Here is a 19,206-nt window from a genome sequence, read left to right as displayed (position 1 = left end):
AGGAGGAAAGAAGGGGAGAAGGAGAAGGAGGATGGAGGTAGTGGTGATGGTTAAGTCGAGAAGAGGAGTAAAGGAAAAGACTGAATGCTTCTTTAATATCCAGTCACTCCAGTTGTCTGTGACCTAGCTCTATGAACTTTGTTAAATGATCAGACCATGACCCATACATGCAGATGGTATAGAAAGTTAAATATTTGACACCTATTCAAACTAATGCAAATTATCACTTGTTCAGCTAACTGTATAAGAGAAATAAAATATTCTGTAGAGGAAAGGAAAACCTGATGCAGGAGAGCACCCTGGAGGTGTTTTGTTTTTTGTTTGTTTGTTATAGTTTTTGTTTTGGCTGAAGCATCTTTTCAGCTTGTTAGTGTGTATGCCCGTGAATCCTGTTTTAAGTCTACAGTTATTCAGACTCACAAACCTAGAATTCATGTTAGCAATTGCTGCCGTTTGAACACTCTTAATATATATGTTTAAATTCTGCACATTGAATTGTACTAGTGAGATGGTTTGGGGAAGGTGATTATGTCATGTATACTGAAGCATCATTGCTTATTTACTTACTAATTAATTAATCCTTCTATAAAAAAGAGGACCATAGAGGTCCGTTGCTCCTTGTATCTCACCCTTGTGAGGCAAATACTGTCTTTCGGAGGTAGACCCTCAGCATATGCTAAGTCTCCTCCAGAGTGGATATTGGACTTCCTAGGCTCAAGTGGGCTTGACATAAATTTCTACTATTTTCAGATACCCACTGTGTGGTATTTTTGTTATTCCAACCTAAAGAAACTTAGAAGTCATCTGTTGTTTTTTAATGGAATTTTTAAAAGAGACATTCTAATAAATATGATTTCCCTTGCTGTCCAGTAAGACTAACCATTTGGGGTCCTCAGTGATAATTCTGTTTCCTGTGCAAGCATCTGCTTGCCTGATCCACCTCACAACCTGGCTCTAGAAACTATAGCACTTACTCCTTACTGCCTTGGGAAGTCAGAAGAAAATAGAAATTTTGACAGCATGACATTTGAAAGAGTAGCTAGTGAATAACAACAACAACAACAAAAGTAATAATAATAATGATAATAATAATAATAATACCCTTAATCGCTGACATCCTTTTGAGAAACCAAAGTAGCCTCTTACCAGACATCCTCAGCATCTTCGTCACACTCCGCGCCAAACTGGCAAATATCACAGGTGGATGTCTCCTTCTGACTGGTCTCTCCAGAGCCTTCATGGACTGTGGGACAGAAATCATACATGAAGGGCATGCAGATAGGTATGCACAGTAACAACAATGCTGGGAGAATTCCCTATCACAGTTGCTGCTTCCAGACGGGGTAGCTTGTTACTGGACTTCATGAAAATGGCACATTTCTCTCTATTCTTCCCCAGTTTTAGAGATACATGAATACCACTGTGGTACTCATGGGAACATAGTGAATGCTTCTGCCCTTTTATATGTGGCACAGCCACAAATAAGAATGCATATAGTGGTTTGGGAAATTGCTTGGCTAATAAATATGAGAGTTGTTTCATTAAAAGGGATTTACACTGGTCTCTGTAAATATTTATGAAAAGTATTTTGCAGGATTTTTTTTTTCTGGTTTTGTATTTCCAAGACATCGTTTCTCTCAATAGTCCTGGCTGTCCAGGAACTCGCTCTGGATACTAGATGGGGCTCAACCTCAGAGATCCACCTGCCTCTGCCTCATGAGTGCTGGGATTAAATGAGTCACTACTGCCTGGTTATTTTGGGTTTTCATATTCCTAACGTTTACGTTTTTCATTCAAAGGATTGCAATCTTTAAAATATTAGATGAGTAATTGTATTTGATGCTTTTTATTTCTCCCTTTACCTGTTATGGACTTACAAAGAAATCACATTGATTAAATGCATTTAGAAAATATTTCTGTCTTATTTTTTTTTTGTGTGTGTACATGCATGTATTTGCATGTACACACTGTAGTGATTTGGAATGCTTATAGCAACCAGAAGAGGGTATCAGACCTCCTAGAGCTAGAGTTATGGGTGAGCAACCAGACGGAAATACTGGCAATTGAATTCAGTCTCCTGAGAAAACAGAAAGGACTCAACTATTGATCCCACTCTCCAACTACAACTTTTATTTTTTACATGGTTATCTTGAGTTATGAACAATAATTGTATTTAAAATATTAAGGTAGCTACTGATTGATATTGGTTCTTTTCCTTGACAATATAAATACCAAATTGCAAACAAATTACACATTAGCATCACAAGATCAGCACAAAATGATGTAAGAAAGAAAGAAACCATTCTACTGGTTTGACCGCAAGGCTGAGTAACGTCCCTGCAGTAATGGACGACTGTGTACCCATTGAGAACTGTAAAGTTGAAAGAAAAAAGCAGCTTTACTTAAAAATGAAACAATATAACAATCTGACTACTGCAAATATAATCAGTTTTCATGGACAGAATATACACTTTCCCATAGTATCCAGACACCAAATGATTTTCAAAGAGCCCATCTGCCAGAGATTACATGATTTCAATAGAAAGGTGGCATAACTCCTCCACGGATCTCAAGAACATTTTATGAAGAAATATTTGACTGACACTCTTGGCCCCTTACGTCCAAACTTCTTTTGCTATACTATCATTTCTCCTCATTTTCTCTTCGCTTCTTTGCCTGTTTATAATTTTTTAGTATTTACAAAAGTAACTATCTTGATTTTTAGTTTATTGCTGTGAAGAGAAATTATTTCATGAATAATCAAACATGAAGTGCTCAGAATGCCTGTGGGAGACTTCTATTTTATGGCTCTGTCAAGGAATCTGGGAATAAACTCTTTCTAAGATAATCAAGTTTTTCTTGTGCTAGTTGCTATGTCCCAGTGCTATCTTTCTATTTTCACTGTGCCAAGTAATCTTAACATGTGTTTAAGTTATGAATTAAATGGCTCACTTTCATGGCAAAAGTATTGATGCTATTGCTTTTAACCTACATGGTTTAGGGAAAAACTGCCCTCTGAGCTTCTGGGGAAGAAGGATTTTAACTCTGATATACGAGACAATAGTTACATCAATCTACTCTACCACTCTAGTACAGCACGACCATTACAGTGGACCATGGGGATTGGAGGGAAGCTGAGGCCTTCCCTCAGGGGAGAATGAGAGCCGAGGCTGGTATCTTTATTACTTTCTTATTATTAATGCAACACAGAAGCTGCTAATGGGAGCGAGCCTTTTAGTGTTAGCAGGATTAGCAACTCCCAGGCTACAGCTTCCCACCACTCAGGAAACATAGTGAAGGGAAGGTGCCTAATGATGGGAGAAAGCACTTAGGAGCATGACCACAGTCTTTACCAGCTGAGATCCTGGCTTAGGTATCTACTGGAAGAAATGGAGGGGCAATTTTTTTTTTTAGCTCAGCAAGACTGGCCATGGCGCTTTTACCTGAAGCCATACTATAATCCATGAAAAGGGAATGTTGGGTAGAAAAGCCATGTCTGGCATTTTTCTCACAGGGAGGAGTGATTCAGAGTAAGACATAGCAGTGTCTTGTCACTAAATGTATGGCAAATAAAATGCAAATACATAAAGTCATCCACAAGAAAACTAAAAGAAAATATTTCCTTTCTAATCATTAAACAACAAAAACAAAGCCCTAAAGCCGGACCACTGAATTAGATTCTATCTGATGCAACACCCAGAAGATATTGGCAGCCTCAAGCAACTTCATCATCTGGCACCAGGAATGCACAGGGCATCTAGAGGTGCTGTTAAAGTTCAGAGTCTTATTAAATAGGTATGAAGAGAGGCCTCATGCTCTTCATTTCTTACAGCCCACGATGCTGGGGAAGGTGTTCCACAAACCACACTTTGAGGAGAAAGAGCAGCACCATGCAGCAGTTCAAACCACAGCGCACAACCTATTAGTGGTCAGTGAAAGTAAGTGAGCCAGAACCAACATTTCTGTAGCTATTGTAACAGTCCACACTAGACTAGAGAACATCAGTATGTCTTACTTAGCAAGAATAAGCTGTATTATATAACACTGTTCTAGTCATACATATGTACTTACATAGAGGCTGAGATATGAACTGTAATTTTTAATAAAGGTCACAGACATACAAGTTGGCAAACCACTGATTTAGCACCTCTTATAAGCTCAGTAAATGTGCACTACACGGAACTATTTCTTTTTTGCCTTCTTCCTACATTTCCAGAAACAGTATGGAAAGGATAAGTACTTAATTATTTGTATCCATATAACGCTTACATGGGAACAAACCCATTTTCCCCAAAGTCTTATCTTCACCGTGCATTTACATTTTAAGATCTTCATTTTGAGCTGTCAAGTAGAATAATTATGTCATTTTATTTAACAGAATTTGGTTTTTACAAGTGGCTGAAGGTAATTCAAGGGACAAGAGAGGTTTAGCTCCCAAAGACACCGGGCATTTGATACACTATTCTAGACTGGAAACCTACATATTCCATTTAAGGAAGTTTGGAAATAGAGAAGTATAAGAACTGATCGGATCTACCACTTCTAAACTCCCTGTCCCCGTAGCTTTTTTCTAAGGGCAATTATATTCCTTCATCTTCACTTTATTTCGGTTCCAAGCAGGTGTATTCACTGGTCCTATGCACTGCCATCGATCCAGAGCCCTATTCTCTGCTTATTTTGCTGTTGTGCCTCCACTAATAACACTCTTAACCTGGAGGAGGGAATAATCGAAAAGTTTTTCAATGTTTATTTTGTTGAGAACCTAGAAGAAATTGACATTTAGCCACACACTGAGATCTTAAGGCAACCTTTTGGGTTTGAAGAATAACATGGAGACATAGTGAACCATGTACTACTATCTTAGTAAGTTTCCTTATGTTTCTTCCCCGTGCCCATATTTCCTGCCACTACCCTGTTTGTATGTGGGCAGGTGGTACATCTGTTTTTTGTCACTGCAGTCTAATTTTAACTGTTCCAGAATGTGATGTTAATCAAAACAGACAACATACCACCTCTGGGTTGATCTTTCAGTCATAATTTACAGAGTCAGGTACTTGCAGTGTATCAGTGATACTCATTCTTAGAAGTTTAATAATACTTGAAATACTATGTGACAGCTTATCTGTCCATTCTCCTGGTGGAGGAGAGCTGGACACTTGGAGCTATTAACTGGTGACTATTACTGGACAACAGTGTAGCTCTGGAGTTCAGTGGTAGACTATATGATTAGTATGCAGGTATGTATGAGTTTGATCTAGAAACACACATACACATATTGGGGTATATTGGGAGGAAGATAGAATAGTAGAGAGAAAAAAGATAAAAATTATAATTTGGTCTTTATTGAACAAAGCATTTATAACTAGTTTTAACTATTATTTGTGTTCCTACATGATGTTTGCCTATGTGCATACCTCTGTGTGTGAATGCAGGTATGTACTGTACCACGACTATCTATGCCTGCGGTCAAAGAATCTGAGGTTTTGGTCTTTGCCTTCTGCTTTTAGCCAGGATTCTTTTGTGTGTGTGTGTGTGTGTGTGTGTGTGTGTGTGTGTGTGTGTGTGTGTGCTGCTGGCTGATGAGCATCCAGGCATTCTTCTCTCTCCACTTTTCATCTCCACCCAGAAGCACTGTGACACAGACAGTTGTGCTGCCATGTAGCTTCTGGGTATTAAAACTCAGGTCCTCATGCTCGCCCAGAAATACATTCTACTTGCTGAGCCATGTCCTCAGCCCTACAGCATTTCTATGACCCGCATTTTATACATATGTTTCTAATTCTTTTGAACTATTTCACAGTAGCAGTTTTACTGTCATATTTACAAAAGTAAAATATTGTGGCTGATGGTGCTTTGCTTTTATTCTCAAATTTGGGGATGTGTTAATATATTTTGAATATGAACATTTGCTCAGATATACCTTGTAATTTTTCCTGCAGACTACTTCCTTAAACGTGAGCAGAAGTGTTTATTTAGATGAAGCCAACATTTTTCTTTTATGACTTTTATTTTTATGTCATGTTTAGAAAGACTTCCACTCAAAGGTTATGCCACTCTGCTTTTATAAATGTTAAGGTTTAGCTTTAAGCTTAGGTTTGTGATCTACCTCAAATTGAGTTTTGTGTTTCATGTGAAGACTGAGAATCTTTCTCCCCCTAAGTGTGATTTTCTCTTGATCTGTAAATGTGATAAGATGCATTAATTTTCACATGTTAAACTAACCTTACACTCTTGGGAAAAATCAAGCCTTACTTAGTATATTAACTTCTTAATATGTTACTGGATTTCGTTTTCTATTATGTTCAGCATTTTTGTACCTGTTATGCTTTATTGTAACTCTAATTTTTTTGGTAAAGAATTATTTATTTCATCCATATGGGTACAACATAGCTGTCTTCAGACACACCAGAAGATCCCATTACAGATGGTTGTGAGCCACCATGTGGTTGCTGGGAATTGAATTCAGAACCTCTGGAAGAGCAGTCAGTGTTCTTAACCTCTGAACCATCTCTCCAGCCCCCAAATCTAATTTTCTTTACTTGTGTTCTGACTACTTGGTTTAGGGAGTGCTCAATGTTTACATTAAAAATGGACAGATGTGTAGGAAGATGATGCCTTTATCTACTGCTTGCTATTCTCTGTACAGATGTGCTGGAGTGACTTCCTCTATTATAAATTTGACCTTTTTTGCATGATGGTACTTAATTTTCTCAATTTAAGGAATAATGCGCAGCGAACCAGCAGGTTCGAATCCCGCTCGCTCCCGTGCGTCTCCTCCCGCGTCTCATGGGAAAAAAAAAAAGAATAATGCTTTTACTTTTATTCTTTCCTTGGTGCTATATTCTTAGGATGTAGTTCATTATGTTTCACATTTATTAACACCTTATTTTCTAATCGAGGTACTTAAGGCTAATTTCCCAACAGAAGTTGCATTAGCTGTCCTCTATACACATCTTGATATCTTTGTATCTCCCTTGAAATATATATTGTTATGAATCCTTTGAAGTTTCTTCTCTAACTCATGAAGTACTTACTATTTTGTTTCTTAACGTTCAAATATTTAAGCACTTTAAAATTTTATTGTTTTATTTTTGGTTTATTAGTTCAATACTTTATTTCATCGTGGATAGAAATATTATTTAATATTTTCAAATTTATTAAATATTGTTTTATGGCTCAAGACAAGGTCTATGTAGCATCTTAGAAATTACAACTTGCTTCTTAGAAAATGTATGTTGCTCTTGTGGGGAATAATTTCTTATTGATGTTAAGTAGTTCATGACTGATAGTGTTCAGTGTCTGTATAAATGTAGTGATTTTGAGAAAAAAAAACCACTGAAATCCATACTGGTGACTGTAAGGTTGCTCCTTGATCTTTGTGTTTTGACTAATGATCTGTAACGTCTCTGGGATGTAGTAAGACTCTCCACACATGAGTCACCTGACTTTTCTGTTATTATCACCAGATCACCAGAGTCCTTTTGCTTTGTTTCAAATTTTATATATCTAATTTTTCTTTCATTTTGTTTACAAGTCTTTCTTTGAGAACTGATTTTAATTTTTTATAAAGATTATTAAAAGGTATTTTTTGTAAACAACATATGTTTGAGTCATTTAAAAAACAGTTTGAATAACTTTATATAAACCTGAGTTTTCAGGCACTTATTCTTTTTTTTTCATTTATTAGATATTTTATTTACACTTTAGATGCCATCCCCTTTCCCCATTCCTCCCCCTTAGAAAACCCCTATCCCATGCCCCCTTTTCTTTTTTGCATTTATACATTTTTTTAAAAAAATGTTAATCATAGGCTTTATAAGTTTGGTATTGGTCAATCAGAGGTGTAACCCACTGACCAACCTAGATATAACAACTATCTTTGACTGGTGGAGATACATGAACATCTGCCTCCCTGTCTCCCCCCTCTTTCTCTCTTTCATCACCTAGCTTCTCCTCTCCTTCTTCTTCTCCTCTTCTTACTCCTTTTCTTCCTCTCAGTACTCCTCCCACCTTAGCTCCTCCTACACATCACCCTTCCTGTTAAAATGAAACTTTTCTCTCAAAATACAATTAGAGCATAATTATGTCAGGCACTTATTCTAGCTTAATGACTAATTTATTTAGTTTTGAACCACGCCTACATTTGGCTTATATTTTCCACCATGATGTTGTATCCCTCTTTTTCATTTTGTGCTTTAATATTTGTTCATTTTTTGATGATTTAATAATTTTACAAACTTTGTTTTATTTTATCACATCTAATGATTCTTGGGAGAGAGGCTGCATTTCTTTATGTTATCAATTTAGTAGTTACTCTGAAATAATAATATTCATCTTTAATGATCATATCCCCCTTTTTTAAAAGAAATCATAATGGTAGACTTGTCTCCATGATTGTCTCCTAAGATTTACATTGTGATACTTTATTTGTACCCTTACGATAAAAATTATGAAGATATGAAAATTTACTTTAATGGGCATCCTGCTCTCTTCTGTTAATTTAACTAGGAAAAAGACAAATAATTCAGTACTAACACTTTGTTGATCATTTATAACTGGTTGACTTTTGACCTAGGTGTGCCCCAACTCTTAAAGATTTGTCTACAGTACACATTCTTCATAGAAAACACTCCTGAAAAAAACATGTCCAGAGCAGATTGCATCATTTGTATCCATTATTTTTTTTCTATTTCATAATGAAAGTATTATATGCTTCATGTCATGGCTATCTGACCTGCTCTATGATGCCACACCTTACCTTCTGACATGAGCTGGCATCGAAATGTGAGAGCAACTGAGAAAGCACCAACTAGAAGCTGTGAGAAAGTCATCATGTGCACTTGTACATTATGGTTCTTTCTGTTTGTATAAATGACACATGATAAAGTATGTGCTGTCCTTTCACCCAGCTCCAGAATGAGAAGATGTATGGGACAGGGGCACAGCTGACCACAGCAATGAAGGAAGAAATATGCCATAAACACTGCAAGCTTTTGAGATTCTGAAGTCATTTATAACTGTAACTTTACCTATGGAAAACAGAATAATAAATCATGGGCTGGTGTTATTAATAAATTCCAAAGACACAAACATTCTCACACCTCAGAGTCTGCTTGTTTTCCTTATCTACACAGCATTTGGTCGACTTGCTTTCTTCCCAGTCTGACTTTGTACATTTCATCATTTCCCTTTATTGCCAGCATATGCTCTACAATGGTTAAAGCATGTTTCCTCTGTTGTACTTTGATTTTCTTCCCAGATTATGCTGACTTTGCCAGTCAATGCACAGCTTCCATTTTCTCCCCATGCAGCTTCAGGTCAGCATTTTGTTCCACATATAAGATATGTTGTTTACATTAAGCATAACAACAACATTAAAAATAATAACATAAGCATCCAAATAAAAATATTCTGTGAGTTGAGTGTAAAACAAACAGATGATCCTTTCATTATCAGGTAGTATAAAAATTAAAAGAGATTTTGAGATTGAAAATGTGACCCACAGGTATAGGTTCACGCCCACCCCAACTATTATAAAGCTGCGAAAAAAAATTGAATTTTCAATGTATTCTGTGGAAACTCTAATATGATTAGTTTTGAACAATTATAATAATGTTTTTCTCTTTCTATTTCTAGTCAATAAGAACTTGATCCCAATGTAATTCTTTGTAGACTTTGAAGGGTATTTTTAATCTTTTACATATATAAAGAGGTAGTAAATGATTTTATTCAATGTATCTGTAATAACTGCCATCCATCATTTTGTTACTAAATTATAAAAAATGATTTTTATTTTTGAATAAGTTTTATAAATATGTATGTCCTTATCACAAAATAGCCAAACTGAATTTGCCCCCCAATAGAAGATGGACTCCATTTACAGATCAGGAATACAGTTATGGAAAATATACACTCACTCTTTAATCTCTATAACTTGCTTATTTTGTATTCTTTGGCCAGTTTTTCTCTTAGACACTTCTCTCACATGTGAATGAGTTGTATGTAACAGTTAATGTGGTACATGTTAACAATTCCTAGAGTTTGAGAAGCTTTTAAGCTGTTTTTGAGCCACAAACTACTATCTTTTGTATTTTCAGAGGTCTCTCTGGAAATCGCAATATGAATTTTAAGTAAAGAAGAAGGAAATATTTTCATTTTTATAATGCTTCGTGAGGCTATTCATCACCAGGATAACAGCCTGCTACAGAGTAAGAGGAGTAACTTTCTGATTGGTTATTGCAGAGCTAGTCGAATGTATGCATCCTCATAATGCTTCATGTGCTAATACTTTAGGGAGAAAATCTATTATTGTTATTAAATACATACTATTCATAATTTAATACAAAGACATACAACCACATGCAATTTTAATTAATTTAAATATACCAAACTAAAGATGGCTAAAACTATACTTATACAAAGTGCTTTAAAATTCCAAAGCAACTTGAAAAGTCTAAGTTTAAAGATGTTAGTTTTAAGTTTAAACAAGTTAGTCTTGTTTAAAGATGCTATCACAGTAATTTTAGTTTTTCAAAATTTTAGTTTGTTAGAACTTAAAAAGTTTCTTTCGTAATTACATATAATTTATCTTCTTCACAACACTGAAAAATAACTTAGGAGATTAGTACAGAGCTACCATGTTGAGATATGTTTCTACTGGCCATTTAAGTCATTTAAGCCTGACTAATCTAAGTCTCATCTGTGCTAGCAGTAAGGACAATTACTTAAACAAAGCAAAAGGAAAGACAGATGAAATCAAGAAAGAGGAGGAAGGAAGGAAAGCAAGCAGGCAAGTAAAAGTCTGTATGATAGCTCTAAGTGAAACTTAGAGCTACTTGCTATGCCAAACTTTATGAAATGATGTATCAATTATATGGTAATTATAAGCAAAAATAGTCTTATTATTCAAAGCATAATTAATACAAACCATCCTATGAATATTCATATAAAAGAATTTGAATTTTTCCTTAATGAATGTTATAAAGATGAGAAATTCATTTTTTTAATAATTTATGAACATTAGTCTAGACTACTGTAGGATACAGTGGTCAGAAGAATCTGTGAAAAGCCTAGAAGTTATTTGGTGGAAACAATGAATGTAGGTGAGACCGTTGTACAGCGTGGAAAACAGTGTGGACAGAGAATGAGACATGGAGTAGATTGTTTCAGACCAAGACATGGATTCCTGTGGAAGTGATACGAGGTACACTGAGGGAATGATAGCATAGACTAGTTCAGTTCTTGCCAGTAGAGAATGGGCCAAAATTATAAAAGTGTGTCCTAGGAAGGAGACTAGATGAGGGCAAAATTGAGTGTTGGTCACAGAAATAGAAACATATTTTCTGTTCAAAGAAGGAAAGGTCAGTAATGTGGGAAGAAACTGCCACTAAAAGTAGGTGCGACAGTCCCCGTCTGATAGGAATGATAGGAATTTTATCTGCTTTGTTGTCTCTGTCTAGGATGGTAATCAGTTAACAAGCTACAGTTATAAACGGAAGATGTAAAATCCTGCCAGAGAGTGACTGTGACTAAAGTAAGACCAACGTCTTTCTTAATCTTCTTTACAAATTGGCTTTGTCAATGAATTTTTATAATAAATATAATGAATAAAGATATATGTTGATTAAGTACACTTCTGCATGTTTTTAGCCTAGTGTTTTGTGTTAGTAGTGTAAATATATTTTGGAATGCACAGAAGTTTCCATTCATGTATAAAGGCTAATTGCCAACTGCACTAGCTTTTATCTACACATTGTTCATTTTAGTAGCGCCTTCATAATGAAGGAGACTCATGTCTGTGCCCTGTTCTCCAATGCCATCACCACTATACTACTTCCAATCTCGTCATTTTCCCTAAGTTTTAAAGTAACTTTCTATTGAGCTGATTTCCTTATTCCAAAACTTGCCTTTTTCAGATGTATAACCTATGTATCCCACTGAAATGAAAACCTGATCATGGCATTCAAAGTTGGAAACAGCTCATAGATCTACCTGCTCACCACTGGGAGAGTGCAGAGATTATTTCTCCAGCCCCAGATTTTTCTGTGATAAAGCATCATGCTGATTTGCTTAGCTCACAGGCTGGGGTGAGGATTAAACAGGAGAAACAAACGTGCACATGCTTCAAATGCTTCACACCCTCTAACTTGCTCTGACACCCAAGGTGTTAACGTTCAGTAGGTGTTGAAGGTGAAGCAATGTCATTCTCTCATTCCAAGTGAGGATATTGAAGGAAGTCCAAATGGCCCGGCATCTCTCACGTCCATCTTTGGAGCAGCAAGTAAACTTATAGTGCTGGATTAAAAATTTGTGGGGACAAAAGTTACAGTTTTAAAGCAATATGACAAACAGAAAGAGAAATAGAAATGCTAAATTGGTAGAGGAGGTCTTACAACAAAACACTCAAATTCTGTCCCTTGGTGAAAGAACTACAAGGCCTGAGGGCAGGCCAGAGGAGTGGAAGAGTTGTGCTGGCAGGTGCCCTAGAAAGCCAAGTCTTTATCATGCAGTGGACCTGGGAATAAAGATTATGTTAAAAGTTCCTCTATTTTGTTACAGATGAAGATAAGAATGGAATTAAGAACTTTCTCCACTTCTTTTAGAACTAGCATCTTTCTGGGGCTCCCTCTTCACTGGTAGCCTAACAATGCTATTGTCTAACCTCTGTGTCTATAAGAAAGTTGCACATAAAATTTATAAAGATAAAGGCTTATTTAATTACATAACTTATTCAGTATAAGTAGGCCAATGAAATAAAAGAATACTAGTAAAAAGCCAATTTTGAGAGGTCAGAGCATTTTATAAAACTCGCGGCTACTGCAACAATTATTTTAAATGGCCTGCAATATTTCTCAGTCCACTTTTGGTATAATGGCAGAGTCCTTGTTTGTTTTTTTAATAAAACGGCCCATACTCTAGGAACATTGGAAGCTGGATGTAGTGTTTATGATAAGGTTAAATAGTTAGCAGATCCATGACTTCTGCTTATTCCCTGTTGAGAGATCTTGCTTTCTTTCTGCCATTTCTTCTTTGCTGCCAGCTCCAGTCACTTGAGTCTGTCCCACATCTTCTAGTTCAGACCTGGCCCTTGAACACAGCTGTATAGGCTGTGACTATGGGTCTGCCCCTGAGAATAGCTAAGTCCCTCTTTGATATTGCTCCCTCTTCTAAACAGCAAAGGGAGGCAGCCCTAGTCCTGAAAACAAAAGCTCTCATATACACTAATTCAAATCAACATTTAAATAAAAACAAGCAAGAAAATAAGGTGTTCTCACGTTTATAATGCAGATGGTCTGATCTATTTTATTTGAAGTATTAAAGAAAACAAGACCCTCTAACACAACCTGGAAAAAAAGGCAACATAAACTAAAACAATCTATACAATGGTCTATGGAATTAAAAGAGCTAGTATAGGTTACAAATTAACTAGGCCGATTGACTTTTAGCCATTGACAGAATCCTTAGCTCAGTGTAAAGGTATAAAGTGAAAAGAATTAGTTGTAGAAAATTATCTGGGTATTGAAAAGGCTTTAACATCAGAGAGGGTTTTGTTGCCATGAGGTGGTCAAGTCATCCAAAAAGAAATCGATAAAGTTTATAAAACTAACAATGTTTTCCTTATAATCCTGTGAGGCCAGTTTTGCAAATGTGGTATTTTCTAAGCCAGTAGCTTTCAGTCAGGTCTGTATGAAAATTCGCAGATACTTCAAAATTGAACACTTACACATACTGTATGATGATGAATCGTATCGTTTTTCATATTTCAGCTTCATTTGGCAAAGTGATACCTTCAAGCTTGGGGGAAATTGCCGCTGTCAAAGTCACATGCCTAACAGATATGGCAATTAGTTCTTCTGTCTCATGATTGTTTTAAAATGACAGAATTAAAGGATGTATTTTTTTTTTAATTTTTCAGGTATAAAATATGATTTATACTTGTGAGTGAATAAAAACACACTGGTGTACATGTTAAATTAAAGAAGCACACCTGTTCTAGTATATCATGTGTGCTACTGACAGCATAAATAACAAAATAAAACACATTGTTAGGAGAGATGACAGAGGTGCTGGCTAGTCAACAAAATGATGGACTGGGTATTAGGACTATCTTGTACCTCACTGGTACAAATCGGCATAATTATGCTCTAATTGTATTTTGAGAGAAAAGTGTTATTTTAACAGGAAGGGTGATGTGTAGGAGGAGCTAAGGTGAGAGGAAGAGAAGGAGTAAGGAGAGGAGGAGAAGAAGGAGAGGAGAAGCTAGATGATGAGAAAGAGAAAGAGAGAGAAAGAGGGGGGACACGGAGGCAGATGTTCACGTGTCTCCACCAGTCAAAGATAGTTGATATATCTAGGTTGGGTAGTGGGTTACACTTCTGATTGAGCATTACCAAACTTATAAAGCCTTTGATTAACATTTTTAAAAAGTGTATAAAAGCAAAAAGGAAAGGGGGGCATGGGATAAGGGTTTTCTGGGTGGGTGGGGGAATTGGGGAAAGGGGATGGCATCTGAAATGTAAATAAAATATCCAATAAAAAACAAAAAACAAACAAAAACAAACAAAAGCAAAAAACAAAACAAAAAAAAATAGAAGACTCAACTAGTGCTCAACTTTAAGACAATAGTCACTGTTTAGAAGGCAAAAAGCATTCCTAACAGATACTGCATATTGTCAATAAAAATGTGAATGGCATCTTAAAAATACCAGTGGAGTTAAGAAAGAAACCACTTGAGTTCAAAGCCTCTGTTGCTTAAAAATACTTTTATACAAAAGGTTTCATGACTTGTCCCCAGTCAACAATGCTATTTATGCTACTGCTTGTGTATCTCTTCCTCAAGGATGTCCACCTGCTGCTATCACTGTCCATGTGAGCTGTCTCCTTCCTATAAGGCTGATTCAAATTGTAACATGATACAGAAGTGCCACTGCACCATTAGAAAGAATGAGCTTGCTGTCTTTCTTCATCCATTGCTGTTAGGATGCTTGTACTCTTAATAATTGAATCCTGGTAATTTACCTTTTTAATACAATATTTCATATTTAGTTTTTTAATGTTATGTGTAATATTGTTTTGCTTGCATGTGTGTATGTGCACGACGTACATGCCCTTGGATGTCAGAAGAAGGCATCAGATCTACTGGAACTGGGGTTAAGACTGTTGTGAGCCATGTGGGTGCTAGTAACTGAACCTTTGTCCTCTGCAGGGGCAGTTAGTGCTCTTAACTGCTCAGTCATCCATCTCTCTGTATTCAATCATCTGTATTCTTAGTAATTATTATCTTTTCAGAATTTGGATTAGTTATCTGATTTTCCCATTGTCGCTAAAGATCTTAAGGATCAAATCCTTTGTCTTTCCTCTGTTTCATCTACTTCTTTCTACATCTGTTGTGCCGGGGACTGAACCTAGAGTATGCTGACTGAAAGTACCCTCTCTCCCCAGTCCTCATTTGATCTCACATCTATGTTAGCACAAAGCTTAAAGTAGAAGCATTACAGAATGGACTTTCATAATTTGTGAACTTTGAGTCAAAGCAAACTTAGATGATTATATTTAAATTGAGGAGTCTGTGTTAGTATGAGGTCAGCATTAAGAAGAGAGATAAGGTGGCCCCAGTAGTCATTACTAACGTTCCCTAACTGCCTGTATATAGTTCAATATTACATTTTCCAGATGTTCTGTGTAGAGTGACACAAGTCAGACTTGGGCTACAGCATTCAATTGCAGGTGGTAGGCTCTGTAAATCACTCCCTCCTTTCTTTGTGAAGGGCACCTGAGAGAGGCAAGAGGAAGGCAAAGCAGGATGTTTTATCAAAGAATAAAGAAACGAAGCCCTTGAGGAGAAGTGACCAGCTCTCCTAATGTGTTGGTTACATGTATGAAATCAACAACTAGTGAGACATCTTTTCACATCTCTGAGTGACCACAAAAGACAAAGTCAACTACTTTCACTTAGCATATGAGACCCCTGCAGGGAACATGTAATGAGAGCAGGAGATGAACTTCCCGTACTTCTCTGCTACTAAATTCAGGTGGATGATTGTTGCTACCTACAACTGTGCATAAGCTAGCACAACTTGAGTGTTAGGTGAAAATATTGAAAGGCACTTGGATACACTTGGTTTTCTTGGTTCAATCTCACCAGCAACTCCAGTTACTTCAACTCCCAGAGTTATGGAAAGTGAGCCAGCTGCATGACCACATGGAGCAGAATGCCACTAATGTGAACCCCGACAGTCTACCAAGTATAGAAAAAGTTACATGAGTGAGGACCTGTGAATAAGGAGGCTGAGCTTAGGAGGACTGCCTGAATTTGAGGTCATGTTGGGCTACAGTGTGAGAGTCTGTCTAAAAAATAAATAAATAAAAGGTAGATTACTGGTTGATGGAATTGTTAGTGGCTTTAAAGTGACAATATGGAAAGGAGAAAGTCTTCTATTGTTGTCTGAGGATCAAATGTAGAATTGAGGAATCTCCAAGAAGAGTGAACCACTCTTGTAGGGAAACCCCAGGAAGATATTGTCGAGACATTAGTACATTTGGCCTTATTCTTTCAGTCTAGCTAATAATGTTAAATAATTACCAAAAATAAAAGAATGTACTAATGTTTTGTGCCACTCAACAGGCCAATTTTATTTTCCCACAGCACACAGGAAATCTCTTAAGAATCACTAGAATTTTGGAAGCTACAGTTACACGCACGCTTTCAGCAATTTTAAAGACTTCGTATAAAGATCAGATTTTAGCTGACTCCAGGTATCCTCAAATGGAAAAGTGTTTATTTTTTTCCCTAGCTCAAAACACACCCTTGCTTTCTCACCCAATTTATAACCACACAACGTTCATACTGTTGCTTTACTTTGGTCTCCAATGCTTCCTGGAATTCTTAATGCATATCTGTATTTTTAGATCAGATAAAATGAGTAAGAAGTTCTTTCCCTGAAAAATATAGAGTGTGACTCAAAGAAAATGATAATGAAATGAAATACTTAAAGCCTTGTGAAGTATTAATAAGCAGCAACTAACTTTGTCTGTGTGCTCGAGTCTAACTTTGTATCTTTGATGTGGTGATCTGATTAGGTTGTGCCCACGCATGCAGGCAGCGATTTTTGGATAAAAGAGTAAGGGGGACAAAAGAACTGATTGCCTGAGGTAGTCCATGGAAACTAGTCCCGTTTTTCCTGAATTGTACCCATTTTCGAGGATAACCACCTCCACTCAAGAGATACCTTCCACGGATAAAGTCAAGTGCTTGAATGGAGCACTTCTGCCCTGGTTGTTAAATTCCATGTCAGAAGCGTTCCACCCCTCCACTGCGCCCACACTATATGCCCAGCAGTTCAGAGAAGAAGCTTATTAACCACATATCGTAGTATAACAAGGAACTCCAAATAAAGCACCATTTTTGCTTTACTGTGAAGGGGGTCATATGGTCAGGAACTTATTTGTGTACTGATGGAGTGGTACAAAGAAATGGGGAAAAGGTTTCATTTTGGGGAGGAACTACTTAGTGGATAATATATGTTTTAAAGACCACTCTCTAGTTTCTATCAGCTACACCTGAAAGAGATTCCTGATGAAGTGAATGTGCTATACCCAGCATCTCCGCGTGCAAATGGCTGTTGATTGTAAGAACTCTGAGTGGGAACAAAGAGTCAACAGTGTCACTTGAATAGTATGTTTTTAAAAGCAGGTTTCCCATGAGTTTAAATGCATCTGGGAAGGATTTTTTTTTTTAACAAAAATTATTTTGATTTTTAACTCCTATTTAAAAACTGAGACTATATGTGATCAGGAGATTACATCTAGATCAGAAATAAAGTTCAGCTCTCAAACTTAAGCACAGTTAAGGAGACAGTTGCATTCTTGGTGCACAGAAATGTACATTCAAAAGCTTACTCATTTGTTTAGCACATCTGTTAAATGATACAATATCCATACCTATGATTACTCTAGAGATCAAATTAAGAACACTCCTCATTTGTTGGTTTGTCTCTGAGGAAAACAGAAGAAAACAAATGCTATTCAAAAGATTAATGGGCTTCTCAATGTATAATACATTAACTACAACTCAAACTTTAGAAAACAAAATGAAATACAATAGAGTAAGGTGTTTTTGATGCATTCCTGTTAAATATTGTACAGGTTTTGGTTCTTTTTTTTTTTTTCAATCATTGCTCCCCCCACCTTGGTCCCCTCTCCCACAGTTCCTCATTTTATTCCTCCTCCCCCTTGTCTCTGAGAGAGGGTGCCTCCCACCAGACTCCCTTTTCCTGGTGCCTCAAGACTCTAGAGTATTAAGCACATCTTCTCCCACTAAGGTCTGACCAGGCAAATCTCTGCTGCATTTGTGCCAGGGGCCTGGGATTAGCATGTGTATGCTCCTGGTTGGTGACTCAGTCTCTGGGAGCTCACTGGTATCTGGGTAAGTTGAGGCTGCTGGTCTTTCTATGGGGTCACTCTCCCCTCAGCTTCTTCAATCCTGCCCCTAATTCAGCCATAAGGGTCCCTGACTTCAGTTCAATGGGTGGGTGTATAAGTATCTGTTTCTCTCTTAGTCAGCTGCTGGTAGGGCCTCTCAGTGGACAGCCATGCCAGGATCCCATCTGTAAAAACATTACAGCATCAGTAATAGTGTCAAGCCTTGGTGCCCTCTTATGAGATGGATCTCAAGTTAGGCTGGTCATTGGACGGCTTTTCCTTCAGTCTCTTCTCCATTTTTGTCCCTGCAGTTCTTTTAGACAGGAACAGTAAAGGCTAGACATTTGATGGATTTTATCTATACATTTCTTGCAAGAATATTATTGCAGCATGGAAAACAACATTGGTGAGTAAATCTTAGGATATTCCATAAATACTGAGTAATGATTCCAGCATATTTAGTTATGTGACTTTATTCGTTAATATTTGACTAAAAGCAGCCCTTCATTTTCTACCATAAGATGATTCTCTTTAAAAACTAGATAAAAAATTGTCCATCTGGTCTGTCTGTTGATGTCTAATATTCTAGGCAGTTACCTTGTGGTGGTTACAACTGATAAGAACTAAGACAAATTCAACTGACAACTTAGTTTTTGACTTGCACTGGCCAAGACTGTCAAGTGAGCTGCTGTACCAGATGTGGTAGATACCCCACATTTCCATCAGTAGAGTTAATCCCATCAGTCTCCCCACCTGCTGTGTAAGTCAGACACAAATGACAGTATT

General features: G+C 36.9%; 1 protein-coding gene across 1 annotated transcript in view; it reads right to left on the bottom strand.

Annotated features, from left to right (window-relative positions):
- Tmeff2 (transmembrane protein with EGF like and two follistatin like domains 2) overlaps positions 1–19,206 on the bottom strand; it is a 264,413-nt gene that overhangs the window by 114,025 nt on the left and 131,182 nt on the right. Inside the window, exon 5 of the mRNA XM_034498088.2 lies at positions 1,147–1,243. Within this exon, the coding sequence (XP_034353979.1) occupies positions 1,147–1,243 (97 nt within the window). The remainder of the gene's footprint in view (positions 1–1,146; positions 1,244–19,206) is intronic.

The sequence above is a fragment of the Arvicanthis niloticus genome, chromosome 3 (genome assembly GCF_011762505.2).
Source record: "Arvicanthis niloticus isolate mArvNil1 chromosome 3, mArvNil1.pat.X, whole genome shotgun sequence".
In the NCBI taxonomy this organism is placed as follows: domain Eukaryota; kingdom Metazoa; phylum Chordata; class Mammalia; order Rodentia; family Muridae; genus Arvicanthis; species Arvicanthis niloticus.
This window is presented reverse-complemented; position numbering and strand designations above follow the sequence as displayed.